At 42.4% G+C, this 24,772-nt stretch overlaps 2 protein-coding genes across 3 annotated transcripts; one reads left to right on the forward strand and one right to left on the reverse strand.

The window, feature by feature from the left end:
* The first annotated feature begins 758 nt into the window (after window positions 1-758).
* Window positions 759-15,578, forward strand: hmgcll1 (3-hydroxymethyl-3-methylglutaryl-CoA lyase like 1). 2 transcript variants are annotated; one of them, XM_086045336.1, is made up of 9 exons: window positions 762-1,098; window positions 2,869-2,940; window positions 3,351-3,458; window positions 3,817-3,912; window positions 4,031-4,179; window positions 4,741-4,804; window positions 4,897-5,085; window positions 12,532-12,657; window positions 15,022-15,578. In XM_086045336.1, exons 1-9 carry the CDS (start codon window positions 1,000-1,002, stop codon window positions 15,124-15,126), a joined length of 1,008 nt encoding a protein of 335 aa, XP_085901462.1. In that variant the 5' UTR covers window positions 762-999; the 3' UTR covers window positions 15,127-15,578. The 2 variants fall into 2 exon arrangements, with proteins under 2 accessions (XP_085901463.1, XP_085901462.1); XM_086045337.1 differs by lacking the exon at window positions 3,351-3,458 and having other exon boundaries at window positions 759-1,098.
* Window positions 15,579-16,279: 701 nt separating this feature from the next.
* LOC147139806 (uncharacterized) lies at window positions 16,280-23,395 on the reverse strand. Its single transcript, XM_086045335.1, has 8 exons — window positions 23,237-23,395; window positions 22,043-22,188; window positions 21,836-21,951; window positions 19,695-19,822; window positions 17,956-18,395; window positions 17,533-17,621; window positions 17,244-17,463; window positions 16,280-16,793 (listed from the first exon to the last, which is right to left on the reverse strand). The coding sequence occupies exons 1-8, from the start codon at window positions 23,295-23,297 to the stop codon at window positions 16,647-16,649; spliced, it is 1,347 nt and encodes a 448-aa protein (XP_085901461.1). The 5' UTR covers window positions 23,298-23,395; the 3' UTR covers window positions 16,280-16,646.
* Window positions 23,396-24,772: the final 1,377 nt, after the last annotated feature.

The following is a 24,772-nucleotide window of genomic DNA, read 5'->3' on the forward strand; positions in this document are numbered from 1 at the left end:
CCCACAGAGAAAATTCCATCCCGTCCCAATCCCAGACCATATTAAAAAAAAAAAACAATCCTGTCCTGTCCCGCTCTCGTTGAAAACAACTCCCACTCTTGTCCTGCTCTCATTTAGAATGACTTCCACTCCAGTACCGCACCTATTTTGGAGGTCAGCCACATTAAAAATGGCCACACATCTCTCTGAGTTTTTTTTTTTTTTTATTTCTGCTGGAGAATCTCACTCCAGTGAACTTTTTATTCTGTACCGTCTCAATCCCGTGATTAAATGTAGTTGATTCACCATCCCGTGGGAATCCCGTGAGATTCCCGGGACCTGTAGAATTCCTGAAAAAAATGTCCACCTGTAGTTTGCTGTGGCCTATATCACTTTGAATAGCCAAATGACAAATTTGAGCAAAGCTCTAAATTCCCGAACGGCTACAGTGAATGAGTGAATGTCCCCCTAATCCGCGCGTATTACTTCCTGTTCTTACCAACAGACACGGAGATAGCTGCAGCACAAACGTGGAAACAGGAATTGTATTGAAACGGAATAGCTACTTACATGTGAACTTAAAAAAAAAAATTAAAGTAAATAAATAAATTGTTAGCAGGGCTGAAGAGTGGCTAGACAGATTTCTGATGGGGCTATAGTCCCCCGCTAGCCCCGGTGTAGTGCCGTGCATGACCTGTCCAGAATTCACATAGCAATCTAAACTTTCCATTTTACAGTCCAAAGTGCAGCATCCCCTTTTGGTCTATTTGCTGTTTTTCTTCATAACAATCGCTCACACCTCCCCACACCCTTCCCAGCTGGGAGGTGGCTACCATGGCAACTGCTGAATCATCCTCCCCAGTCAGCGGCAGTCCTCTAATTCCATCTTGGTGAGTAAGGCATTGCATCAGCCGAGAATATTGATCTTGATGCTTCCATTAGCATTATTAGCTTCCGAACAACGAGAAATAGGGCTGCTTGGTCTTGGGAAGTGAGAAAGTACAAACAGCAGGCTTCCGAATGGGAAACCTACCCACAACGGTGAAGCACTGCCTGAGCTACGACCAACTCATCCGGGACTATCCATGGCTAAGACGCTGGCTGCTGGAGGAGGCGGAGGTGAGTGTCCTTGTTGTGTATCTCATCTGCCTCACACGCTAAGCCACATGACCTCATCATGATTGACGCTCTCTTGCTGCCCGCCACTTTTGAAACAGGCCGGCTGTGCTCTAATTGTATTCATATTTAGCATTTGTATATTTGTGAGTTTCCATTCATTTTCTTTTTAGAAAGAAATTATGCACAGTGTGTTTCCTTGAAATGAAAGTGAAGACAGATGATGTCATGTCATGTCATCTTCCAAACCGCTTATCCTATACAGGGTCGCGGGGAGTTGCTGGAGCCTATCCCAGCCGTCAATGGGCGAAGGCAGACTACACCCTGAACTGGTCGCCAGCCAGTCGCAGGGCAGACAGATGATGTATTGGGCTAAGAGTACATCGAAGCCAAGGCATTCCTGAGATCCCAGCACCGACAAAAAAGCGGGAGACCTTTAACCAATGGGCACTTAAAGCGGAAGTCAACCCAAACATATTTTTTTCAAGAATATGTTCTATGCAGGCCCACTAGTTGAAACAAGGCATTCTGATAAATACTGCGTTTGTGGAATAAGAGCTAACCCATTTTTAGCTATCTCAGGGGGCAGCCATTTTGTCACTTCTGTCGACTGAAAATGACACCACAGTTGCTCAGGCCTCAGGTAATGACCAATCACGGCTCACCTGTTTTCTGAAGCTGAGCCGTGATTGGTCGTTATCTGAGCCGTGAGCATTTGTGATGTCATTTTCAGTCGACAGAAGTGACAAAATGGTCGCCCCCTGAGATGGCTAAAAAGGGATGGATTTTGCCGCTTAACTCATATTCCACAAAAGTAATATTAATCAAAATGCCGTGTTTCAACTAGTTGGCCTACATATACAACATATTCTTGAAAAAAATATGTTTGGGTTGATTTCCCTTTTAAGAAACCGCCAGAGACCACTACCCTGGTCCAACCTTGACCAGGGTTGGACTAGTGATAAAGTAAAGAAAAATGTCAGCATCAGCAGCCCACAAGGACTGAAAAATGATTTAAATTTAACCTTTCAAAAATTCAACCAGTGAGAAAGCATCCTGAAAATAATCCCATTTGTAGTAGTTGTTGACTAACCTGTTAGCATACAGTATAAGTGAAACATATATTTTAAAGAGACTGGCAAATATGTAGAGGGGTTATTGAACTGCTTATTTATTCATTTGATTCATTTTATTTGCTATTAATTTATTATTATTTATTAATTTTATTTCATTAACCTATGAAGCCAAGTATTTGTGTTTATATGCAACGTTTTAAAGCACGACACTAACATGGCCTTCAAAGTGTGTAAGATCGGTTTTTCAGCTTCTATTCTGACAGCAGCTCTTAATGTTAATAAAATGCTGGATTCAATCCGCGTTATATGCTACAGTAAGACTCTTGTGTAAAGACTCTTGCCATGGGAGCCTTACAGGAAATAAATGTGGGCAGTTTAAAAAAAAAAAGGAGCTGCAAGAGGCTGACACAAACTGTACATTAGATGGTTTGTTGAAGCGTTCATTTATGTCTTCATGACAAAGATGATTGCAGTTTTTGGTTCCAAACAGAGAAATCCTCAGAATTTCCCCTGTGGTTCTTGCGGGAAATGTATTTATCTTTCTGAATGTTTTCTCCATGAAACATCTCTTCGGTTCCCATGCTAATGCTTGACACGATGATGCTTACAACTTTTGGGTGTCTTCTGGCATTGAGGAGTTATTAAACAAGAAGTCGAATGCTTGTGTTGTACATGTGTTTTCTTTATTCTTCTCCAGAATGCTTCAGAGTATCCAGAGAGTGTGAAAATAGTTGAAGTTGGGCCCAGAGATGGACTCCAAAATGAAAAGGTATACTCTGCCACGTCTGTTCCAAATACATAATTTGTTTATGTGTGTCCTATGCATAATAATACTCTGAAAAAAAAATCGGAATTTTTCTGTCCCCCTATATAAATCATGCACAACATATGGGTTGTGTGCCATAATTAACATAGCATATGTTTAGCGTTTTCTTTGAAATTCAAGTAAAGAAATGACATGGCTTCTGGCTTCGGTTACTCTGCTTAGGATGTCACCATTGAATCGATCCTTGTCGCATGACAGCACTTTTACAGATTCTACCACAGCACCAACTTAAAAGAGATGAGAGATGTTTCGTGTTTGCGGAGTTCTTTTGCACGTTGTCTGTAATGTTGTAGCTGCCAGCGTGAATGGAATCAAATCCAGAAAGAGCAGTTTGGGGTTTTACTGTCCCCCAGGAAATTCTTCCGACAGGGGTGAAAATCCAGCTGATAGACACGCTCTCGGGATCAGGCCTGCGTGTGATCGAGGCCACCAGCTTTGTCTCCTCAAAGTGGGTACCGCAGGTAATAACTCCACTTGGCAGCTGTACAGTGCCGAGTGATTTATAAAACTCTCTTTCTTGTGCGAACAACTTCCCTGGCCTACCTGCATCCCGGCTGAAGCTGCAGATGTTTTTCCTGAGAAATAGTTTTACATTCAGAAAGACTACACTTCCTGTCATAAATTTCCTTTCTATTTTTAAGGATACTCAAGCGTGTTTTGTTCATTTTAAGGAAATATGACATCAAGCAACTCTGGCCTTAATGGTCTGTGCCGGGATGTGAGAAGCTTGACTGAGAATAATATATATTTTCAGGAACATGCTCTGTTGACATTAAAGGTTTATTTTTATACCTTATGTGTTTTCCTCTTTTTGTTCAGATGGCCGACCACACTGAGGTTCTCACAGGAATAAAGAGAGCGCCTCATGTTCGGTACCCGGTATTGACACCAAACATGCAAGGCTTTCAGGATGCTGTAAGTCACATGAATGCTTGAATATTGTGGTCAAACGTGGTGGCTGACTACATGATTTGTCGATGAAGTGTAACAGTCTCCAAAAGCCTTTTACAAGGCATTTTCTTTCTTGCACAAGGTTGCCGCCGGCGCTACTGAAGTGGCAGTGTTTGGCTCGGCATCTGAGACCTTCAGCATGAAAAACATAAATTGCACTATCGATGAAAGTATGCAGAGGTTTGACGAGGTAGTCAAGGGTGCCAAAGAGCGAACGATTCCTGTCCGTGGGTTTGTATTCGTTGTCCCCCTTGGGTGCCCCACACAAAAAAGTCGATTTTTCAGATGTGTTTTTTTTTTTTTTTGTTTGTTGTTATTTTGTTTTGCTTTAACTTGAAGGATAAATATTAAGATAAGAAAAGCAAAATTATGAATCAAAAATAATGTTTTCATGGACTGGGTTGATGTTTGCAGTATTGCAGTATTAGTATTTATTGAATGTTCACACAAGCAAATGGTTACCCAAAATGCACGCACAACTAAATCTCATGGGAAGTTGTACATGACATGCTTTTTGACTTTTACCACCCCCAAAAATATATATATTCAAGATTTCTCTCACACAAGATTTTCTCTCACACAGTTTCGATGAAATATTACATAAACCTTGGAGAGGAATTAAGGACGTAACCTCCACTAAAATGTCATACGTTAAGTAGGTGATATGACAAAAACTACAATGCAAAAAATATATACCGCACTATCTCAACAGCAGTAAGACGTCACGCAGCATAAATCAGGTTTCTGCATTACATGTAATTTACTCATTTAATTGAAGTGGTACTATTGCAGGTACGTTTCCTGTGCCCTTGGATGCCCGTACGAAGGACACATTGATCCATCCAAAGTTGCAGAGGTTAGTCAAATTAGGCCATTTTTTTTAGACTTCATGGATCAATTTTCTCTACCCTGACTTTGTCCTCCTCATCATATTCCTCCTCTCCTCAGGTAGCCAAGAGATTGTATGAGATGGGATGCTATGAGGTCTCCCTGGGGGACACCATTGGCGTGGGCACTCCAGGTTCAATGCGTAAGATGCTGCAGTGTGTGATGAAGGAGGTTCCGGCCAGCGTTCTTGCAGTTCACTGCCATGACACCTATGGCCAAGGCTTGCCAAACATCCTCATCGCCCTTCAGGTGAAAACTCACAACAGCCAGAGTCACATACTGTACGTTCACACTGCAGGGTATGATTCACAATTCTGTGTTTTTTGTTAAATACAATTTGGGAAAAAAAGCAATTTCTTAAATACTGGATGGGGCTTGTTCCAGGAAAACTTAAAAAGTGGGAACAGAAAGTGATGCAGCAGTGATTAGAATGTTGAAAGATTATACCACTGATTGTATTGATTGTTATGAAATATGAAACAGAACATCACTCTTGTTATTGAATTCATACAAGATGCAGAGGCTTTTAGGTTGAATTATCATACGTTTTGTGGCATTGATATTTGGACAACCTACACAAATCGCTGTTGTTACTAATAATCATAGGACAAAGTGGATCTTCATGTTCCATGAATATTATCTTAAATTATGTATTTCTATGGCACGTTCACATTCACATGGGATTTTTTTTTTTTTAATCATTATGTCCTGCTTCGAATGCTACTTTGGTCCTCTACAGAACAGGAAAAAAGCTCAGTAACAATGCCAAGAAGACATTTGTGTTACTATTTATTTTATGTTCACTAATCACGGACCTCATACTGCTATCTGCGGTGTTAACCAAATCAGGGCGTAACATACCAAACCAAACTCAACCGCTTTGTGGAAACATTGCTATAGTAAATGTAATTACAGCTACCTACGGGTACCACCTGTAATTTTTTTCTTGAGGGCATAAAAGGATCCGTCTATTTGAGGTGAGGCGTTTATTTGTTCAAGTGGACAGCGTACTCTGCGACTAATTTAGCCACTGTGTCATCTGGATTGGGGACCACCATTTGAGGGAATATGGTACGTATAACGCTGCAATCCAAACTCCCTGTAGCTCCATTACGTTATAGCTGTTTATCACATGAATACATCCCCTGTTTAGGCAAGTACGCAGGAGGCACAAAATCTGTGTGGGTTACAATAGCACACAGAAAACTGGGAACCATCAGTCAACAGCCAACAGGGGAATTAAGTAATGCGATCTAAATGTCCCCACTTAAATAGAATCCCGAAACTACAATCAACATACGATACAAAGACTTGCACAGAAGAATACAACTAGCATGCACTGTGGAAGTCATATCCTGCATAGCCCAATGGCTAACAGGAGACTGTTTAAGTGTCGGCAGTATTTTAAACAGCCTTCGGACTGACATAAATCCGAAGGTAATGCAGACACGACCGTATAAGTTCTTTGGGTCACATTGTCATCACACAGAATGGCGCTCAGTCAAGGGGTGGTGTAGTGGTTGGGGGATCAGCAGATGTAAGGTGGGGGGGGGGGCACAAAGGCTCACCTATTCACTGTCTGCTGTGCAAGGCAACTGAGAGCTAGGAGGATAGAAGAGCCCTGAGGGACGGGGTGGATCCGAACCCATCTATGGCTCTCCTGACAATGCTGCGTTTAAATGCAGCTGGAAAATGATCCTTTCATCCGTTCTCTGCCGCACATGCGATGAACGGTGGTGCAGCTGCAGGAACCTGCTTTGTTGTCAACTTGTTTCACTGGGCAGTAAACCATTCATTTTAAGTAACGTATAGCAAGTAATGATTTATTGTAGTTTCATACAAACACACACAAATTCCCATACTATTTCCTCATCATCATACCGCTTAATGTAACTTTAAAATAAGATAGTACTCCATTGTTTTAGATGTTCATCAAAGTAGGCACACTTTAACTTGTACTTTTGAACTTGGAGGGGTGTGCTTGAAAAAAAAAAAAAAAAAAATCACAGAGGGAGGTAAGCTTCCAGGATCATATCTAAAACGATTCATCTCGGCTTCCCCGCGCTAAATGAAGATAATAGCAGCTGGGGCTATTTAGTCAACCATTTGCTCACCTATAAACAAGATGGAAATGAAAGATTTTATCATATACCTTTTCATTAGTGTGTGCCAGAGGTCCACACCACCAACTGGGACAGAAATGAATTCCCCCAGTGCTGTCAGCCCTGAGTCATCTCTTTTGTTCCTGATAAAAACATTCCTTAGCCTTTGTACCTTTTTCTTTTTTTCCCCAAAACTACTCGGGGGGGTGGGGGGCTGTGGTAGCTCTGTTCCTGCCGCACTCCTGGCAGTTCACACAATGACAACTTTTCAAAGATTTCACAGCCTTGGCAAGCAAAATGAGTAATTCTTAATGGGCAATATCCATGTATTGTGAACCTTAATAAGGCATCTGCTTTATTCTAACATGGTTACAATATATATGTATATGTGTGTGTGTGTGTATATATATATATATATATATATATATATATATATATATATATATATATATATATATATGCGTGGGTGGGTGTGTGTGCATGTATATATTTGACCCCAAAAATGATGTCCGTTTTTACAATAAGCACAGACAACTTTCTGTTATAAAATTGTCAGATGATTCGGGGGCAAGGCAACTCCATGCGCTGCAACGTCCAGAGAAGAGAAACACGCTAGACTAAACTTGCGCCGCCATGAAAATGAAGCTACGCCCGTTTTTACGCCGCGCTCCAGGCAACCAAGATAGGGTCTTTTGTTTTCCTATCTAAGCCTGCTGAACTTATTATAAGGAAATGACAGCGGCAAAAGCACCAAAGGGTTTTGAGCAAGCGACGTTTGCACTAATCAATGCAGATTTTGACGGTATTTTGTTCCTGTTGGTTGGCATTCACCGAGATGTGCAAATGGAGTATTTCATAGGAGAGTCAGTGAAAAGTAATGTGTTATAATAAAAAGAAAACATTTGTGTTTGTTTTAGTCAGAAAAGCTTTATGGTTTATCTCCTGAATCCTATAACTAAAAAGTTCTCCACTCCTTGAAATGACAGAAAGTCTTTATTAATTCCAGCAACCATATCGCTCAGCAAATAATTTCCTGTTCCTTTTACATGTCTGTAAATGTGTGAGCACTTCAGTTTGGTTTGATTATGCGATGGTTAACTTGTCTTTATTCTTGTGTGACAGTTAGGAATGCCAATCGGTTACTTAAAACATACTGTATATACCGCCCTAAGAGACATTCATTCATTTGACATTATTTCCTATTAATCTTTAAGTCAACAGCATCATGGAATGAATTGTGATGCGTCATCTCATTTTATAGTATTTTCTAGCGAGAACATGTTCCAGGATTTGATTTTAGTGTGACCGAGGTTTGGTTATTCGTGAAACCCAGTAAGCCGCGTCAAAGAAAACTGATGATACAGTTCATAATTTTTCATTTTTAAATAAATCACTAGGTGGAAATATAATTTATTTAGTCTGTAAGAGTTTGTTTTGTTCTGCCAGTATCTGGGCTTTGCTTTGTGACTGTAAGCTTATTTATGTTTTCCAGGAAAAGGTTGATACATGTGTCAGCCACAGCTACGTGACAGCTTCTTTCAGCTTGCAGGTTTATGTAGCTGTGGGTAAAGCATCACTGCTTCATATCATGCCGTGAATACGCTCTCTCTCTTTCTCTCTCTCTCTCTCTCTCTCTCTCTCTCTCTCTCTCTCTTCCTGTCTCTCTGACGCACGTGTAAAACCAAAATGGGAGCTTGTCCGTCTTCAGCCTCGTCAAGTGTGAGTGTAGAATGTCAACAAGCGTATCCGAAAACCGTGCCCGTTTCAAAATACACTGTGTCTTTACACAGGAATGTATTGTTTTCATACAGCCGCAGCTCGGTCAATATGGCTTTCTAATGCCGAGTGCACATCTGGTTTCTGGGCACTATGAATCTAACTGAGCACTGGCAAGCCTGAGTTGCTGACCGCCGGTTCCCGCACGATTAGCGTCCAAATGAACAAGGCACGCCACTGAAGGGTCTGTTTTGTTCCTCTCGGAAACCGTACGCCGAAGACCCCCAGCCCTGCACGGTCTGCAGCTGCAAGTGAGAGGATTGGCATGGTAGATTACAACTCTGTGTTTATACAACACAAAAAATCTGCCGAGTACAATATCCTGCTCTGGCTTTAACCAAGGTCTGGAAATGTCATGCGCTGAACACACCAAAGTTTAGCCCCCCGCCACCTTCCACCCCACCTCTACCTCTTGCCGTGCCAACACAAACAGCAATTACGGCGAGTTTAGACAGCCCTGAAAGAAGTACGTTCTTGTCTTTTAATTTTGCTTGCTTGATCCTTCTCCGCGGGGTGAAAGTCCTTCATGACCCAGTGCCACTGAGAGTATCGGTGTGTTAATTTTGTCTCCCTGTGGGACCCCCCTGACATCTGGCTCTGCTGCGGAAGCTGGAAAACATCTTTAATATTCTCATGATAATACCCGGGACATGTGGAAAATATCCTGAAAATATTCGGGGCTTCATCATTTTTTGATTGAAAATGGAGCGTTAGAAGTTTTTCAATAACACGTGAAGCCAGATTCATTCTTTCTGCAGCGTCAAAATTAGAATTTGGGTCCTCATCTTATGGTAATAAAGATGTTTGTTGCTAGCCTTCCAACAACTGAAAAACACATCATTAAATGTCATATGGAGGCCAGACATTTGGAGAGGTTGGTGATAATAAAACTAAAACAAAACAATGATCATGGTGAATTGCAGCAGCTAATAAGTCAACACAAAGAAAAACAATAATGACTCATTTTATTCTGGATACATAGTAGATGGTAGTTAGCATGTCTTTCACAGTTTCACATTGATGAGTTACTTGTTCGAATCGCCATGAGAACATGTCTTTGGAGTTTGTCAGTTTTTCCCGTGCGTATGTGGGTTTTCTCCGCATTCAACTCTAAATTGCCTTTGGTGCAAATGTGAGTGTGAATGGTTGTTTAGCTATACCATGGGTGCTTTGTGATTCACTGGGGACCAGATGTCCGAAGTCACCTGCCATCGTCTCCATTTACTCATGGCCCTAATGAGGAAAAGTGATTTCGAAGAGCATGTATTAACAATATAGTTTTTCCTTTATTATGAGTGTAGTTTATGGTGATGCAGAACTGCATTGGACTGGGCGGAGATGCCTTACTTAGCTACGAGAAAGCGGCTAGCTATTCCACAGAGCTGTGGTGAAGCGATATGATGTACACTGTGCAGAATGTATGAATGTGCACTGCTGCACTCGACAACTTCATTATATGAATTCTTGACAATTATCTTTATGAAGACAACATTTTCTGTTACATCTCTTTTACTGGATCACATTCAATTGTGCAGGTGTACCTGGCAAGTGAGTGTACAGTGCATTCACTATAGCCTAGTCTCTCCAGCACTATATACAGTACAAACCGTGTACCTCCGATATAGTCACTTTTCAGGAGACCCCCAAAACGTTTTTTCAACCATTAACATTGCATCGTGAAAGAGAGCAAGTCATTTTCAACACTTTCTATTGGTCTATAATGTGTCAAAGTAACACCTATGCGTGTGGACTGATCAATAGCATAGATTTGGGGAAAAATGTGAAATTCACCAAAATGTGACTTATGAGGTTTTGGCCCGACTTCAGCGATATACATGTTAATGTGCATGTGTTACAGCTATTCTAAATCAGGCACATTTATCCTGAAGGGATCAGGGAAATAATGCATGACAGTAATGATTATAGTTTGCAACAACGGCACATTTGTATAGTAATATTATAACTCCTGTGTTGTTGGAACAGCGTAAGTGGACACCCTCTTAACTGAGGCAAAAATGTCTCCTCGATGTAGCATGGAAAGGACGGAGTAGTGCTGTGAAAACATGAGGAACCAGCAGAATCAGAACCATATGAAATGTTGCGCGCCATATTGAGAATGCGCACAAGGCTATTACTATGTCGCACCGTTGCCAGACGCAGACAAAGAGGATGACTAAGCCACACTGAAAAATGTTCTGTGCCCGCTCATTTTCAACGCTGTCTTCCTCCTAAACAGCTGTAAAGCACCATTGCAGTCTTGATAGGGAGCTGCATGCCATGTCCAAATATCCAACAGAAGAAGGGTCTTCATTCAGGGATTTTACCTGAGTAGAAACAGGAAAGACCGTTGTGAATATGCCTGCTGTGAACTCTTTAACGGAACCTCCAAAGACAACAATGTTCTGTTTGGTGACACTGGTCCGCTTCCGCTTAGTTCAAGTGATATTTTCCCCGTCCATCCATCCATTATCGATACCGCTTATCCTCACAAGGGTCGCGGGGAGTGCTGGAGCCTATCCCAGCTGTCTTCGGGCAGTAGGCGGGGGACACCCTGAATTGGTTGCCAGCCAATCGCAGGGCACACATAGACGAACAACCATCCACTCACAGTCACACCTAGGGGCAATTTAGAGAGTCCAATCAACTTACCATGCATGTTTTGGAATGTGGGAGGAAACCGGAGTACCCGGAGAAAACCCACGCAGGCACGGGGAGAACATGTAAACTCCACACAGGGAGGCAGGAGCCGGGATCGAACCCATGACCTCTGAACTGTGAGGCGGACGTGCTAACGAGTCGACGACCGTGCCGCCCTGATATTTTCCCCATTGATTTGAAATAATTTGAAATAATTTATTCAAGAGCCGAACTGTCAACATCATAAATCTTGTAATAACAGGCCAACTCAGAATATCTGGTTGCGGATGGCAGAAAGTGAGTGACTATACCGCTGACTGGAAGAGACCAAATGGCTACTATAAATTGAAACAATGACAAAAACTTGTTTGGAGTTGGGCCTCAAGATACACCCATTTGAAAATCAGTGCATGGCTCCCCATGTGCTTCGGAATCGATTTTAATTAAGGTTCTTTCACAGTTTTTTTTTTTTTTTAAACTGTCTTCATGATCTTGGGCCTGCGCATCTTTCAGAGCTGCTTTTACACTTTGAACCCTCTTGTACTGAGGTCCTCTTGCTCTGGCCTTTCAGTTATTCCAAATGTCAGGACACACACTTGTAATGAGGCATCATTCCAGTTTTATGCCCCCCGCCTGCTGGAGCACTTCTGGGCTGAGAAGTTCTTGTTTTTAAGAACAGGCTCAAAACCCACCATTTTAATCAGAGCTGGTCATTTTACTAAAAAATTGCAGTCCGTTTATCACCGGCAGCCGGGTAGGGAAGGGTACCATTTATCCGCCATTTTGTCTGGCCGCACCAAATAGTAATCGCGTATAGGCCGGTCCGACTATCATTTTAAACGAGCTTCCATTTCCGACTACCAACCTAAGATTGATTGATTGATTGATTGATTGATTGATTGATTGATTGATTGATTGATTGATTGATTGATTGAATGACAGTTCATCATCACCGCATATTGAGGTTTAGTGAATGCCTAGCTGATTAAACTACAGCATGCTATCAATTTCCTGATGCCTTGATAACCCATCAGTATTTTCTTTGTATTCTTGACAGTTCGACGCCTTGTAGCACCTTGGACGTGTAAAAGATGCAGTCAGTAAAATAAATAGTTTTAATGGACTGTACATTGAAGGAGAGAAATGGTCAGCAGTATTGTACTGTACTTTGCCCTTGCAGATGGGAGTGTGCGTGGTGGACTCAGCAGTGGCCGGTCTGGGTGGTTGCCCGTACGCTCAGGGTTCATCTGGCAATGTGTCAACAGAGGATGTTCTCTACATGCTCCACGGCATGGGCATCCACACTGTGAGTGCGCACACTCCAACAGACCTGCCGTAATTTATGTGTCCGCAATCCCAGCACAGCGGCCCAACTCATACAATCTCCCAGAGTCCATTTACATAAACATATGGCTCTGCAAACATACTTTTCTGTCAGTGTTTATTTTATAACATCATTGGTTCATGCGCCCACACTATTGGGTGCCCTGACCCAGAAACTATTTATTTAACAATCTCTACCCCTGCTGGTGGAACTTTTTCACTACAAGTGGGATGCAGAACTTGTCGACTGTCAGTCATATTTTCTTGTGGCCATTTCAATTGCAGAGAGATAGCTTTTTATTAATGAACAGGATTTTGGGTTGTTGTTGAAAATTACCCACCCCTGAATCTATTAATAAATTCAATCATTAATTTCACAGTTTTTAAAGACATTTTCATTTCAATTTGTATTCATTGGTTGTGTTGTTAAATCCTTCATATATATGGCTCAATTTACATTTCAGTTACCTAATTGTCAGTGTGATTTTTTTTTTCAACTGTCCATTTAACCCTTTGTTACGGAAGCATGGAACTGCCAACGTGGAGTAAGTAATTTTGACTGGCAAATGCATCCAGTATGCATATTTAAATATGTCCGAACTAGTGATTGGAAAAGTAATCTTCAAGAAGCACTTTTTGCTTTTTGTTTTTTTTACCCCTCTAGATGATGCTCTTAGTTTAAAATAAACATTAGTGCAATGAAAATATATTAAATATCCACTACTTCCTAAACCAAGGGTGCCATCTCGAGGAGTCAACAAATATAATACATAAGTGCTTTGTGAAGCTTCATTTGTCGGGTGGACGACTGGTTAGCACGTCCGCCTCACAGTTCAGAGGTCGTGGGTTCGATCCCGGCTCCGGCCTCTCTGCGTGGAGTTTGCATGTTCTCCCCGTGCCTGCGTGGGTTTTCTCCGGGTGCTCCGGTTTCCGCCCACATCCCAAAAAACATGCATGGTAAGTTGATTGGACACTCTAAATTGCCCCTAGGTGCGATTGTGAGTGTGGTTGTTTGTTTGTCTCTGTGTGCCCTGCGATTGGCTGGCAACCAGTTCAGGGTGTCCCCCGCCTACTGCCCGAAGACAGCTGGGATAGGCTCCAGCGCGCCCGCGACCCTTGTGAGGAGAAGCGGTATAGATAGTGGATGGATGGATAGTTCAAACATATTGCGAGTACATTTGAGTGTACCTTCTAGCGTATTTGCAAATAGGTTCAAACGTACTTGAAAGCTAAATGCTATCGTAGCATTTTTTTTTTACTTGGGCATGCCATTTATTATGGGAATAAATGCTATGTTTGTACGAGAACAAGTACGTTCGAAGGTATTTGCGAGTATGTACATACTCTGCACTATGTTAAAACATACTCGTAAAAACGGCTGGACCGTACCCGCAAATACTATATGTTCTGCAAATATGTTCAAATGTACTCGCAAGTACGTTCAAACGTATATGCCGGTCAAAAATTTTACTCCACACTGGCAGTTCCACACTTCTGTACTTTATATACTTTCAAGCGATCCATATCGAATACTGCTGTTTCTCAACTCCTGAAATGAATCATGCACACATGCGAGGAAAACACACATACGCTATCACATGCTGATAAAGAAATTTACATCGTGCAGAGACCTTATGCAAGTAGAAAACGATAAAAAAACATTTAAAAAATATTTCAATCATACTGTGTCAACATGTACTGTAAAACCAGCATCCGAGGGTCATGTTGTACATCTCTGGATCAGTGTTTTGCATTCCAAAAATATCAAACATCAAACAAAAATGTCACAAAATGTAGGCTACGTAAACGGAAACAATGGTCTTGTCTAAATGTACGGTACTCACAAATTGGCTTACTCGGTGTAAAATCTGGGCCTTATCAATTGAACACAAAGCTATTATTCCGTTGTACGAATGGCAACAGGTTAATTTTACCTGCTACCATCTAGTGGAAGAGCATTAAATTGTTCTGCCTCTCACTGGATATCACTGGCACAGATAGCTGAACAAAAATACATTGTTTGCCAGGAATAAATAATAATTTGGGGATTTTAATTAAGTTAAACTGGATCATTTCCCATGGCACAAAGAAGAGCTCTCACGATGCCCAATTTTGCTGCAGTGCAGTTGGGGATGACTGCTTTACAAACTAGTTGAGAGGCAATGACTGATCTGTGACTTGGCTGGTTTCAGCAGTTCAATCCACTTCACTTCAATTGCTTCTGCGAGTAATCAACAAGTCATTCCACACAAGCCATACAATTCTCATGAATCCATTAAGTAAATACATGAATATTTGCCCTAGTACTGAATTTGACAATTTATGTTTACTTGTCTTTTTTTAAAAGGGGGTCAACCTGGCCAAAGTCCTGGAGGCAGGGGACTTCATCTGCACTGCTCTCCAGCGCAAGTCAAACTCCAAAGTTGCTCAGGCAAGAGGCAGGATGCCGTGATCATGTTTCTTTCACATATTTGATTTGATTTGCTGATGAGTGCTTTGCCACGTCAGGCTGCCTCTGCATTCTCGGTGGAGGGAATGTGCGTCTGCCTGGCTTTTACTGCAATTAGGTCAGAGTGTGTCTCACATTTAAAGTATGTCTTATTCAAGATAAGATTACCTTGTTAATAGCAACTTAATTGACTTGGCCGCTGAAAGCCATCATCTCGATCTAAATCAAAATTGGAACTGTGATTTACATACTAAAATGGGCTGCAGAAGGAGGTGTACAATAGTGTTCTTTTTAGAGGCTGCAGTCATCTTCTTATAATACTCAGGAGACAATTCAATTCATGCTCCAAAAAAAAAACTGTGTGCTCTGATCTGCTCTGCTCTCTGATTTGCACATGCACTTATTGATATATTTTTGGATGCTTTACCATTAAAGAGACACTGGGATGAGCTTAACATTGGCACTCTGGCATTGGCCATTGTCCTCATTATCAAGGGGCGTTAATCATGGAGTTACTGATTTCCTAATTTCTCCTAAATTTATTGATAAAATAGAAAATGACAACTCTTTTCATTTCCCCGATCAAAAAATATATAAAATGAACTTGTCAGCGAAAACATGGCCAACCCCGCCCCACCATCCCTTTAAGAGGCCAGGTTGCTCTGCTGTGGTTGAAAGCCAGACGATCATATGTGCAATGAAAACATTGGAACATCCATCCATTTTATATTCGTAAAAACTTACGAATAAACTGTTTACCTCCTTCATTTTCAAACGTATTGGTATAATGTAGGCCAAATACCAAAAACAGCTTTTTTTCAGTCAATACCCGTGGCATTATGGGGGGAAAAATCCTTAACGGGAGAAGCCGGAGGGCAGCCGTCTTGAGTTGCCTCTTGTACTGACAATTTGTTTTTTTAGAACAAATACTTATGAGCATATGCATGAAAACGCCTGGTCTATACTATGCTAATTAGCTGAGGTTGTAATTATGCATAAAGTTTAAAATAGTACAGGTAATTTTGTTAAGTTGAATGTACAGACATCATACAATCGCGACTAACGTCATATTGAGGCACATAATCTCCTGGTCAAAATAATTGCATTGATAAAACGAGTCACCAGGGGGCGCTGTAATTGCACAAACACAAACTGAAAGATTTCAAGCTTTTAATCTTGTTCAAACACGTTTACATGAAAGGAGGTTTTTTTTTATTGTCACTTCAAAATACGTTTAAAGAACTTTGGTGAAAAGAACTCAATGTTCTTCAATTACAGAAAGTGTGTTTATACTTCGTCTTAAGTTTATACTTCACATACTGGCACTTCATTTTCCACACAAGGACATTTTGGACCAGTACCGTGAAGATGTCGTGCCGTGAGATTCTCATTATCGCTACATGAATGGTCTAAACACTGGACAACAACAGAAGGCGTGCTAAAAGAAAATCGTTTGAATTGGGCTGATTGCTGTTCGCATGACGACGCCCAGACGGGATGCGGCGGTCGGACGGCGAGCGACGTTACTCCAGCTTGATGCCGGTGAGCGTCACGTGCCACACATCCAGCCAGTTGATGCTTCGCGGAGGGGTAACTTCATTTGTGAAGTCCAGCTGGAGGTCGTCATTGAAGGTCAGGTGGAAAGAGCCATTGTCACACTTGATGACAATCTGGAAGGTGACGAGACAGCGGGGTCAGTAAGCGAAGCGCTGTTCAGCCAAGGTACACTTTCGACTGGTAAAGCCTGGAAATGCTGACAAACGAGAGACTGCTGGCCCGTCAATGTCAGGACACATGCAGGCACAACACAGGACAGTCAAAAATGCGTCATGGAAAACGCTCAAGTCGCTCTCTTGTTGCCAAAAAAACGGACGTGGACTTCTACTTGTGCCCACTTCAACCTTTGCAAATCTTCCAATGCCATTTGGGATTTGAGAGAATCTGACGACTTTTTCTCAACACCAAAGAACGCTCACTACACAAAATGCTTCCGGAGGAAGAGGTTTCTAAAATATTGGGCCGATTGTTGGACTCATTTGCCAGATTAATTTAACAGATTGAAGTGGCGATTGTCCCCGTTCGTTTGGGTGATGATTGGACGACGTATCAATGAATGTCACCTTGAAGGCGAGTCCGGCTCCAAAGGGGCGTTGTTGGGGTAAGGTCTCAGTCCGCTGGGCGCCCCACTTGTCAGCCAGTCTGGAGTTGAGCGAGACGGTTTGTCTTGCAAAGTTGAATTTTAGGCGTAGCGCTATGGTGACTTTGTTGATATTGCTGTCATCGCCGTCGTCTTCGTCGTCTTCGTCGTCGTTGTCATGAACCTTCAGGTTGACCACAAGCCTGCCGCACAAATGCATTGTTGTGGTAACTGTGTTCTTTTTTGGGGGGTGTCTGCGTGTGTGTTTTTACTTCTCTGCTGTGGGCTTGGCTCGTCCTGCGATGACGATGCTGCGGCCCACGCTGAGACCGTCGTCGATTGCAGCTTGGAATGCGCCTTTCTGCGCAAACACAAATGAACAAGATGACAACAAGTCCACGATGCCCTTTGTGTACAACTCACCTTGTTTATGGACAGTGTGGACATTTCCCCACACGTCCTTAATGAGGTCCACTTACTGGCCAGGACAATCGCTTTTGCCCATGAAATTGAAATAAGACGCCACAAATCCACCACCGCCCACAAACCACCAGCAATTTTTGTTGTAGGTTTTGAATTTAAGGAAAAAAAAAAACCCATCAATTCCTACTTGCTGTTTAAAGTTGTTCAGACAGATTTGTACAATTGACAGACAAAAGACGAGAATGTAAAAATGCTTTCCTGCATCGACTCACCGGGTTGGCGGCCATGGCGAGCAGGCATGAGCATGCGACGTCGTGAGAGGAACACGCCGGCCCAGCGGCGGTGCTTGCGCACATCTCTGGCCCCTGATTGGTCGGAGGGCTGCTCGGGCAGGTCTGAGGAGGGCAGGTCGGGCAGATCTGACGAGGGCAGGTCGGGCAGGTCTGAGTAGGACAGGTCGGGCAGGTCTGAGGAGGGGTGGTCGGGCAGGTTTTAGAAGGGCAGGTCGGGCAGGTGTGAGGAGGGCAGGTCGGGCGGGTCTGAGGAGGGCTGGTCGGGCGGGTCTGAGGAGGGCTGGTCGGACAGGTCTGAGGAGGGCAGGTCGGGCAGATCTGAGGAGGGCAGGTCGGGCAGGTCAGAGTAGGACAGGTCGGGCAGGTCTGAGGAGGGGTGGTCGGGCAGGTTTTAGAAGGGCAGGTCGGGCAGGTGTGACCTAGGACAGGAAAGCACATGCAGTCCACTTGAAAGGGGAGCGCACATTGTTAGACTTGCAAATGTTCTTGTTGCTCATGCGTGGTTCGACACAACCAGCGGCCACTGCTTGACTGTCGGGCTACCCTGTGTTCACTGACGCTGACTGGGCCAGTATCATTTTCATTTATATTGTTTAATATTTAACATGTAGTATTTTGTGTTTTATCCACTTAACTCATTAACTCATTCAATCCCAAAGACATATTTATATGTCTTTGCAGAGTCCAGCCATTCAATCCCAGGAATTTATTTATATTTTTGTTAGGGTAAAAGAGGGTCCGAAAATGTCTGGTACTGAATTTAAAGTGACCAACCACCATTGATTTTTAAGTGCGCTGGGCACATTTATTTGTACGTTAGGTCAAATCCTATCGGGTATGATCAGCTCATCAAATGTGAAATATTCAGACAAGATTTTAAATTTTACTACGAATTGAGCGTCCGTTCTTCGTCATCTGTCTGCAGCGTGGGTACTCTTCCGTATAAAAAAATAGTATAAAAAAATAGTATAAAACATAGCATGTACTATATGCCGCCTCTAATTTTAAACCAGCGTACGTCGGCGAGTCCGACTAAACTTTTACTCGCACCCTCCCGCTGGATGATACTTGAACAGAAATAGTGAATTACAGCGCTTTGGAAGCTTGTTCACAGCCTGGTCCGTCACTCAAATCTGTCCTCCAAGCAACAACAACTCACAATTTTCCACCACGCTGGTGGTGGAAATGCTTAATCCATCTATTTTTTTTTTTTTCTATCATGCGTCAATCGCCAGAAAAATTGGCGTCAGTCAGTGACGGATAGACGGACCGGTCCGTCACAGAGACGTTCTGCCCAGCTTTGCTTATTATGAATATGGGGGGCCAGTGCTGCCAACCAAAAAAGTGCAATCGGGGACCCTGATGCACTTCTACATTTAGCCGTGAGGTGGCGGCTACTTTTCTTCCCGGGTTGCAGAAACGCCACTCTTTTTGCATGCTTAAGTTCTTGGCAAATTACAGAGGTTATGAGCAAACATTTTTTTTTTAATCAAGTTCAGAATGAAGCCCAAACTGTGAGAGGAAGTTAGAAATAGCTCGGGCAATTCAATCTCCTCACCCGGACAAAAAAAAGCTTCCAGAAAACTTCTCGACATCACTTTCTTGGGGGTGGACAGACTTGGGCGGCGGTCACCAAACCCTCAAAGCATCCCCAAGTCGCAGCATCCAAGCCACACGTGAATGAAATGCAGCCAAAAATCAACAAGGGGTGGACTCACCCAATAGCTTCTTGCACACGGGGCGGAAATAACGCATGCAGTTGTCGTCGTCCCAGTGACCATGTGAATACATATTCACACAGTTTTGGTTTCCGTTTTTGTTGTTTGGCTCTCCACCATCCCAGAACCTGAAACAAGACGATGTTTCAAACAGAGAAGGTGGAAAAATAGAGCCATAGCAGACAAGGGCTGGCCTTTGGTCGCCTTTGCCTTTCACACATGAGGCAGCCGGCCGAGGAGCTGCCAGCGGTTGCGCACAACGTGGGCGTCAGGGGGAAAGACTCGCGGGCTTTCTGCACGCCATCGGTGGCGTTGACAGAAGTTTCAAATCAGGGTTTTAAACTAGGGTTCGGGTTTCCAAGTAGGGTTTTAAACAAGGGTTAGGTCCTTTAAGTAGGGTTTAGAACATGGGGCTCAAGGTTTGAAATTAGCATTAGGGTTCAAAACTACCTTTAGTCTTAAGTAGGGTTTTAAACTTGGGTTAGTGTTTCTAATTAGGGTTTTGAATGTGTTTCAAACGAGGGTTTTAAACTAGTGATTTCAAACTAGGGGGCTAGGGTTTAAAATTAGGGTTTCAAACTAGGTTTAGTGTTACAAAGTAGGATTTTAAACGACGGGTAGGCTCTTTCTGTTGGGTTTTAAACTAGGGTTTGAACTTGAGTTTGGAGTTTCAACGTAGAGTTTTTATACTAGGGTTGGGTTTCAAATTGGGGTTTCAAATTAGTGTTGGGGGTTTCAAAATAGTGTTTTAAACTAGAGTGAGTTTTAAACTTAGGTTAGGATTTCAAAACAGGCTTAGCACCCTTTTAAACTAAGGTTAGGGTTTTAAAGTAGGGTTCCAAAGTTAAGTTTCAAACGAGGTTATGTTTCAAAGCCGTCTTTAAACTATGGTTGAGGTTTTAAATGAGGGTTAGGGTTAATAATAGGGTTTCAAACTGTGGACAGGGTTTAAAATTAGATTTCAGACAACGGCTAGGGTTTCAAATTCTGGTTTTAAACTAGGGTCAAGGTTTCAAGTGTCGTTTTAAACTAGAGTTAGGGTTTCAAATGATGTTCTAAACTAGGGTTAGGTCTTCAAATTGGGGTTTAAGATAGGGGGTTTCAAGTTAAGAGTTTTGGGTTTAAAAAGTGGGGATTTAAACGCGGGTTATGCTTTTTAAGTGGGTTTTGAACAAGGGTTAGGTTTATAAGTCGTGCTTTAAACTAGGGTCAGGGTTTCAAAGTACGGTTTCAAATGAGGTTTAGGGTTTCAAATGAGCTTTAGAGTTTTCAAATTAGGTTTAGATTCTTAAAGTATGGCTTTAAACCAGGGTTAGTGTTTCAAATTAGGATTTCAAACTGGTTTTAAAAGTAGGGTTTTAAACTAGGATTATATATTAAAATGTGATTCTTAAAGTAGGGTTATGGTTTTAGAGTAGGGCTTTAAGCAAAACCTGGGGTTTTAAACTAGGTTTGAGGTCTCAAATTAGGGTTTTAAACTAAAGTTAGTGTTTCGATTTAGGTTTCAAGATAGCTTTGCATATCAAATTAGGTTTTAAATTAGGGTTAGGGTTTTTAATTAGGGTTGGATTCTTAAAGTATGGTTTTAAACCAGGGTTAGTATTTCAAAGGAGGGTTTCAAATTTTGGTTATGATTTCAAAGTAGGGTTTTAAACTGGGATTAGGATTTCAAGTTAATTCCAAAGTAAGGCTTTAAACACAACCTAGGGTATCAAAGTAGGGTTTCAAACTAGTGTTAGTGCTTCAAACAGGTGGGGTTTAAACTAGGGTTAGAGTTTCAAAGTAGAGTTTCAAAGTGTGGTTTTAAACTAGCGTTTCAAAGTGATGTTTTAAATTAGGGTTAGGGTTTTAAAGTGCTTTTGAAAGTATGGTTCTAAGGTTTTAAATAATTGCTGATTGATTATGATGATGATTGATTGACGATGAAATGATTTTTCTCAACAAAAAAAGGATTTATAGTCTTGATTTGTTTGTCGAACAATTAACTATTTTCCATTCCAAGAATTCGAATTTATTCTTTAAGTCGTCATCATCAATATCTGTATTGATAAGTGAGCAGGTGGAGCCATTCAAGCGCTTCAATATTGCGGCGTCTTCCTCTCACGAGCTTCGTCGCGCTTCCTTGCTTTGAGGACACTTACGCCTTAGACGCAACGAAAGGACTTCCGTCTGTCCACTTCCACTTGTGGTTGGAGGTCTCACGCCGCATGCCGATCCAATACTTACTAGCAGGTTTTAGTTGTGACGTCAGCCAGGTCTGCAAGAAAGGGAGCGATAAAGAGTGAGAGACACGAGAGTGTGTGACTGAGATGAGTGAGACGAAAGTGGGAGAGAGGGAGGCGCGTCACCTTCTCATCTTGGTCCCAAACGCTCGCCAGACGTCCTCCGATGGAGCAACAAAAGGCCTCAGCATCGGTCCATTTTAACCACTTCACTGAAATGCTGTAACAGTGGTCTCTGTAGTACCGCCAGCCGGCCGGACATTCGGACTTCCCTGCAACAACGAAAAGATGAGAGCCAATGCCAACATCTTGCCCGCGTGACCTCTTTCGTTGCGGAAGTCGAGTGGTTTGTTGCGTAACAATGTAGCCACGTTCCTGCTTTTCTCCCTGCCCCTTCAGATATCGGTGTGGCCCTAGTTTAGCCCCTCCATCGTGATTCCAGAGTAAACATTTACGCCGGCAGAGAAAAGAATCCTGGGGCCGCCCCTGCATCCAATTGTGCGCCTAATGGGGGCGTTACGAGACAATCAGGTCCAACGCGCATCGTTGCAATCATAAAGCCACTCACACTCCCATCAAAGAGGGCAGCAGGACGTGATCACGTCAATAGATTGGCTTTATACACACAAGGCACGCTTGCTGTTTTTACTTTTATTTATTTTTTAAATATGATTCAAGGCACATACGTTGTTGTAAATTATGGAGAATGAAATTGGATTCCATTTATTTTATTCCCATCAATTTGCGCATGACAGGTGTATCGCTTTTCTAAGGTGGCCCACAACGGCTAGTAAAATAGAAAGAAGCACGTTTCCCCAGTGTATTTGTTATTATTATTTTTATTTATGTATTTTATTTATTTTTGGGTGTGCACAGGCCCACCCAGATTGACAGACTGCCCACCCAGTGGGATTCATGAAAAAATATACTTTTAAATGTTTGTAAATTATTATGAAATTATTTTTGAATTTATGTTTCGTTGTGTTTTTTTTATTGTATTGAATATTAAGCATGGCATAATTGTGGTTTTCTAAGGAAGATCTAAACTTCATATTATTCAGTTTGTCATTTTATTTGAATATATATACGATGTGTCGGTACAGGAGGATTGTGCTCAGTGAGGGAAATATTCAGGCCCACCCTGATTTTTCCAGGCCCACCCATTAGCCACGTTCTGGCTCCGCCCCTGTGAGACGTTCGATTTTAATTCTCAGAATAAGGGCCATTCTATACAGCACTTGACATTTGGAGAAAGCAAAGTGGATTAAGAGCAAAAAAGCAACTTTTTACCTTAAATAGATAAAGTAAATATTTGCTCACCTGTGCAGGTCCAACACAGGCCAAGGGTGATGAACAGACTCGCGGCGAATGGCAGCCCCATGTTTAGGTGACTTGGGATTTGGGACTGAGACTTGGATGATGATGCAGCGTCGATGGCGGTGCTTCAAGTGGCTGCACTCTATCTACCTCAAGCGTGTGCCAGGCCAGATCCCCCCCCCCCCCCCCCCCCCCCAAATGCAAAGAGTTCATGCTCTTTGTGCTATGCATGCTTTGAAGTGACGTCACGTGGTTGACGTCACTTCAAAGCGGACGATAAATGTCTGAAGACCGGCAAACGTTTTGATTTGGGAAATGATAAAGCAGAGAGAAAAAAAAGTACTGTCGATACCCCAGTACAGATGAGGCTCCAGAATTGAAGAAACCAGACAGATGGCACTGCACTGTTTATGTTTTTCCATGCCATGCAAAATGCTTTGCGCTAGTTAGTGGCTACTTGGCTGAAAAACGTGTTCAGAGGGGAGAAATATACATGATCACTCAAAACAAGTTGAGAACCACTGCACTCAAACAATGGCGAATGTCGAGCTGCGTTCAAGCCAACTTAGCAAACATTCACCGTTGCAGCAAGGAGTGAGAGAATTTAGAATTCATTCATATTTCATGCAATCCTGATTGAATGGATCCTGAAAACAATTCTTCAACTGTTTGCTGAGCTAATCAGTCAATCATGATGCAATTGATTGGAGATGAGAAAATGACGAGCGATCGTGAACAATTTGACACATTTGCACCCATGTCCACATGCTGTTTTGCAAGCCTTGAGCACAAACGTGTGCACACCCCTGCAGCTCGTCTCCGTCATTCACTACAAGAACAATTGAGGGAGGGGACCAAAACAAGCCTTTTATGTTTGACAACTGAAGTTGTTACAAAGATCATTTAGAAGAGGAGAGGTCCCAGCATGGAAGCCTGGGGTAGAACCTCAATTAAAAATATTCTTTTCAATAAAATGTTCTATGCGGCGCTACTAGTCCAAACACGATATGCAGATGAATATTGTGTTGGTGGAATATGAATGAAGCAGCACAATCCACCCTTTTTCATCCATCTCAGGGGGTGGCCGTTTTTCCACTTGCAGTCAACTGAAAATGATTTCACAGTTGCTCAGAACTCAGGACACCTGACCAAACTCAGAAAACAGGTGAGCTGAGAATTTTTGTTGCTGACAAACTTCTGCCGCTATTTGGCCGGCGAGTGCATTTGAATTTTGACCTCTTTTTGGACAACAAAATGTGAAGTGTGCAAATGTGGAGGAGTCAGCGGTCATGTGAACATCGGCACTCTGAAAGGGAGCCCGGCGCCATGCACCTCCTGGGAAAAGATACAATTCACGTCAACTGCAAACAAAAACAAATATTTTGCCGGGGGCGGGGATGATTAAAAGGAAACAACAGTATCGACTTCGGAACAAGCAGTACCAAAGTTGTCTTGTCGACGATCAAGGTTGTGCAACTCAAGTTGTGCATGTGTTCATTTACAGGCAAAGTAGGAAATTTAAATTAGGATTTCAAAGTT

This window comes from Filicampus tigris, chromosome 11, assembly GCF_054856515.1.
Source record: "Filicampus tigris isolate MCC_2025a chromosome 11, RoL_Ftig_1.0, whole genome shotgun sequence".
NCBI lineage: Eukaryota > Metazoa > Chordata > Actinopteri > Syngnathiformes > Syngnathidae > Filicampus > Filicampus tigris.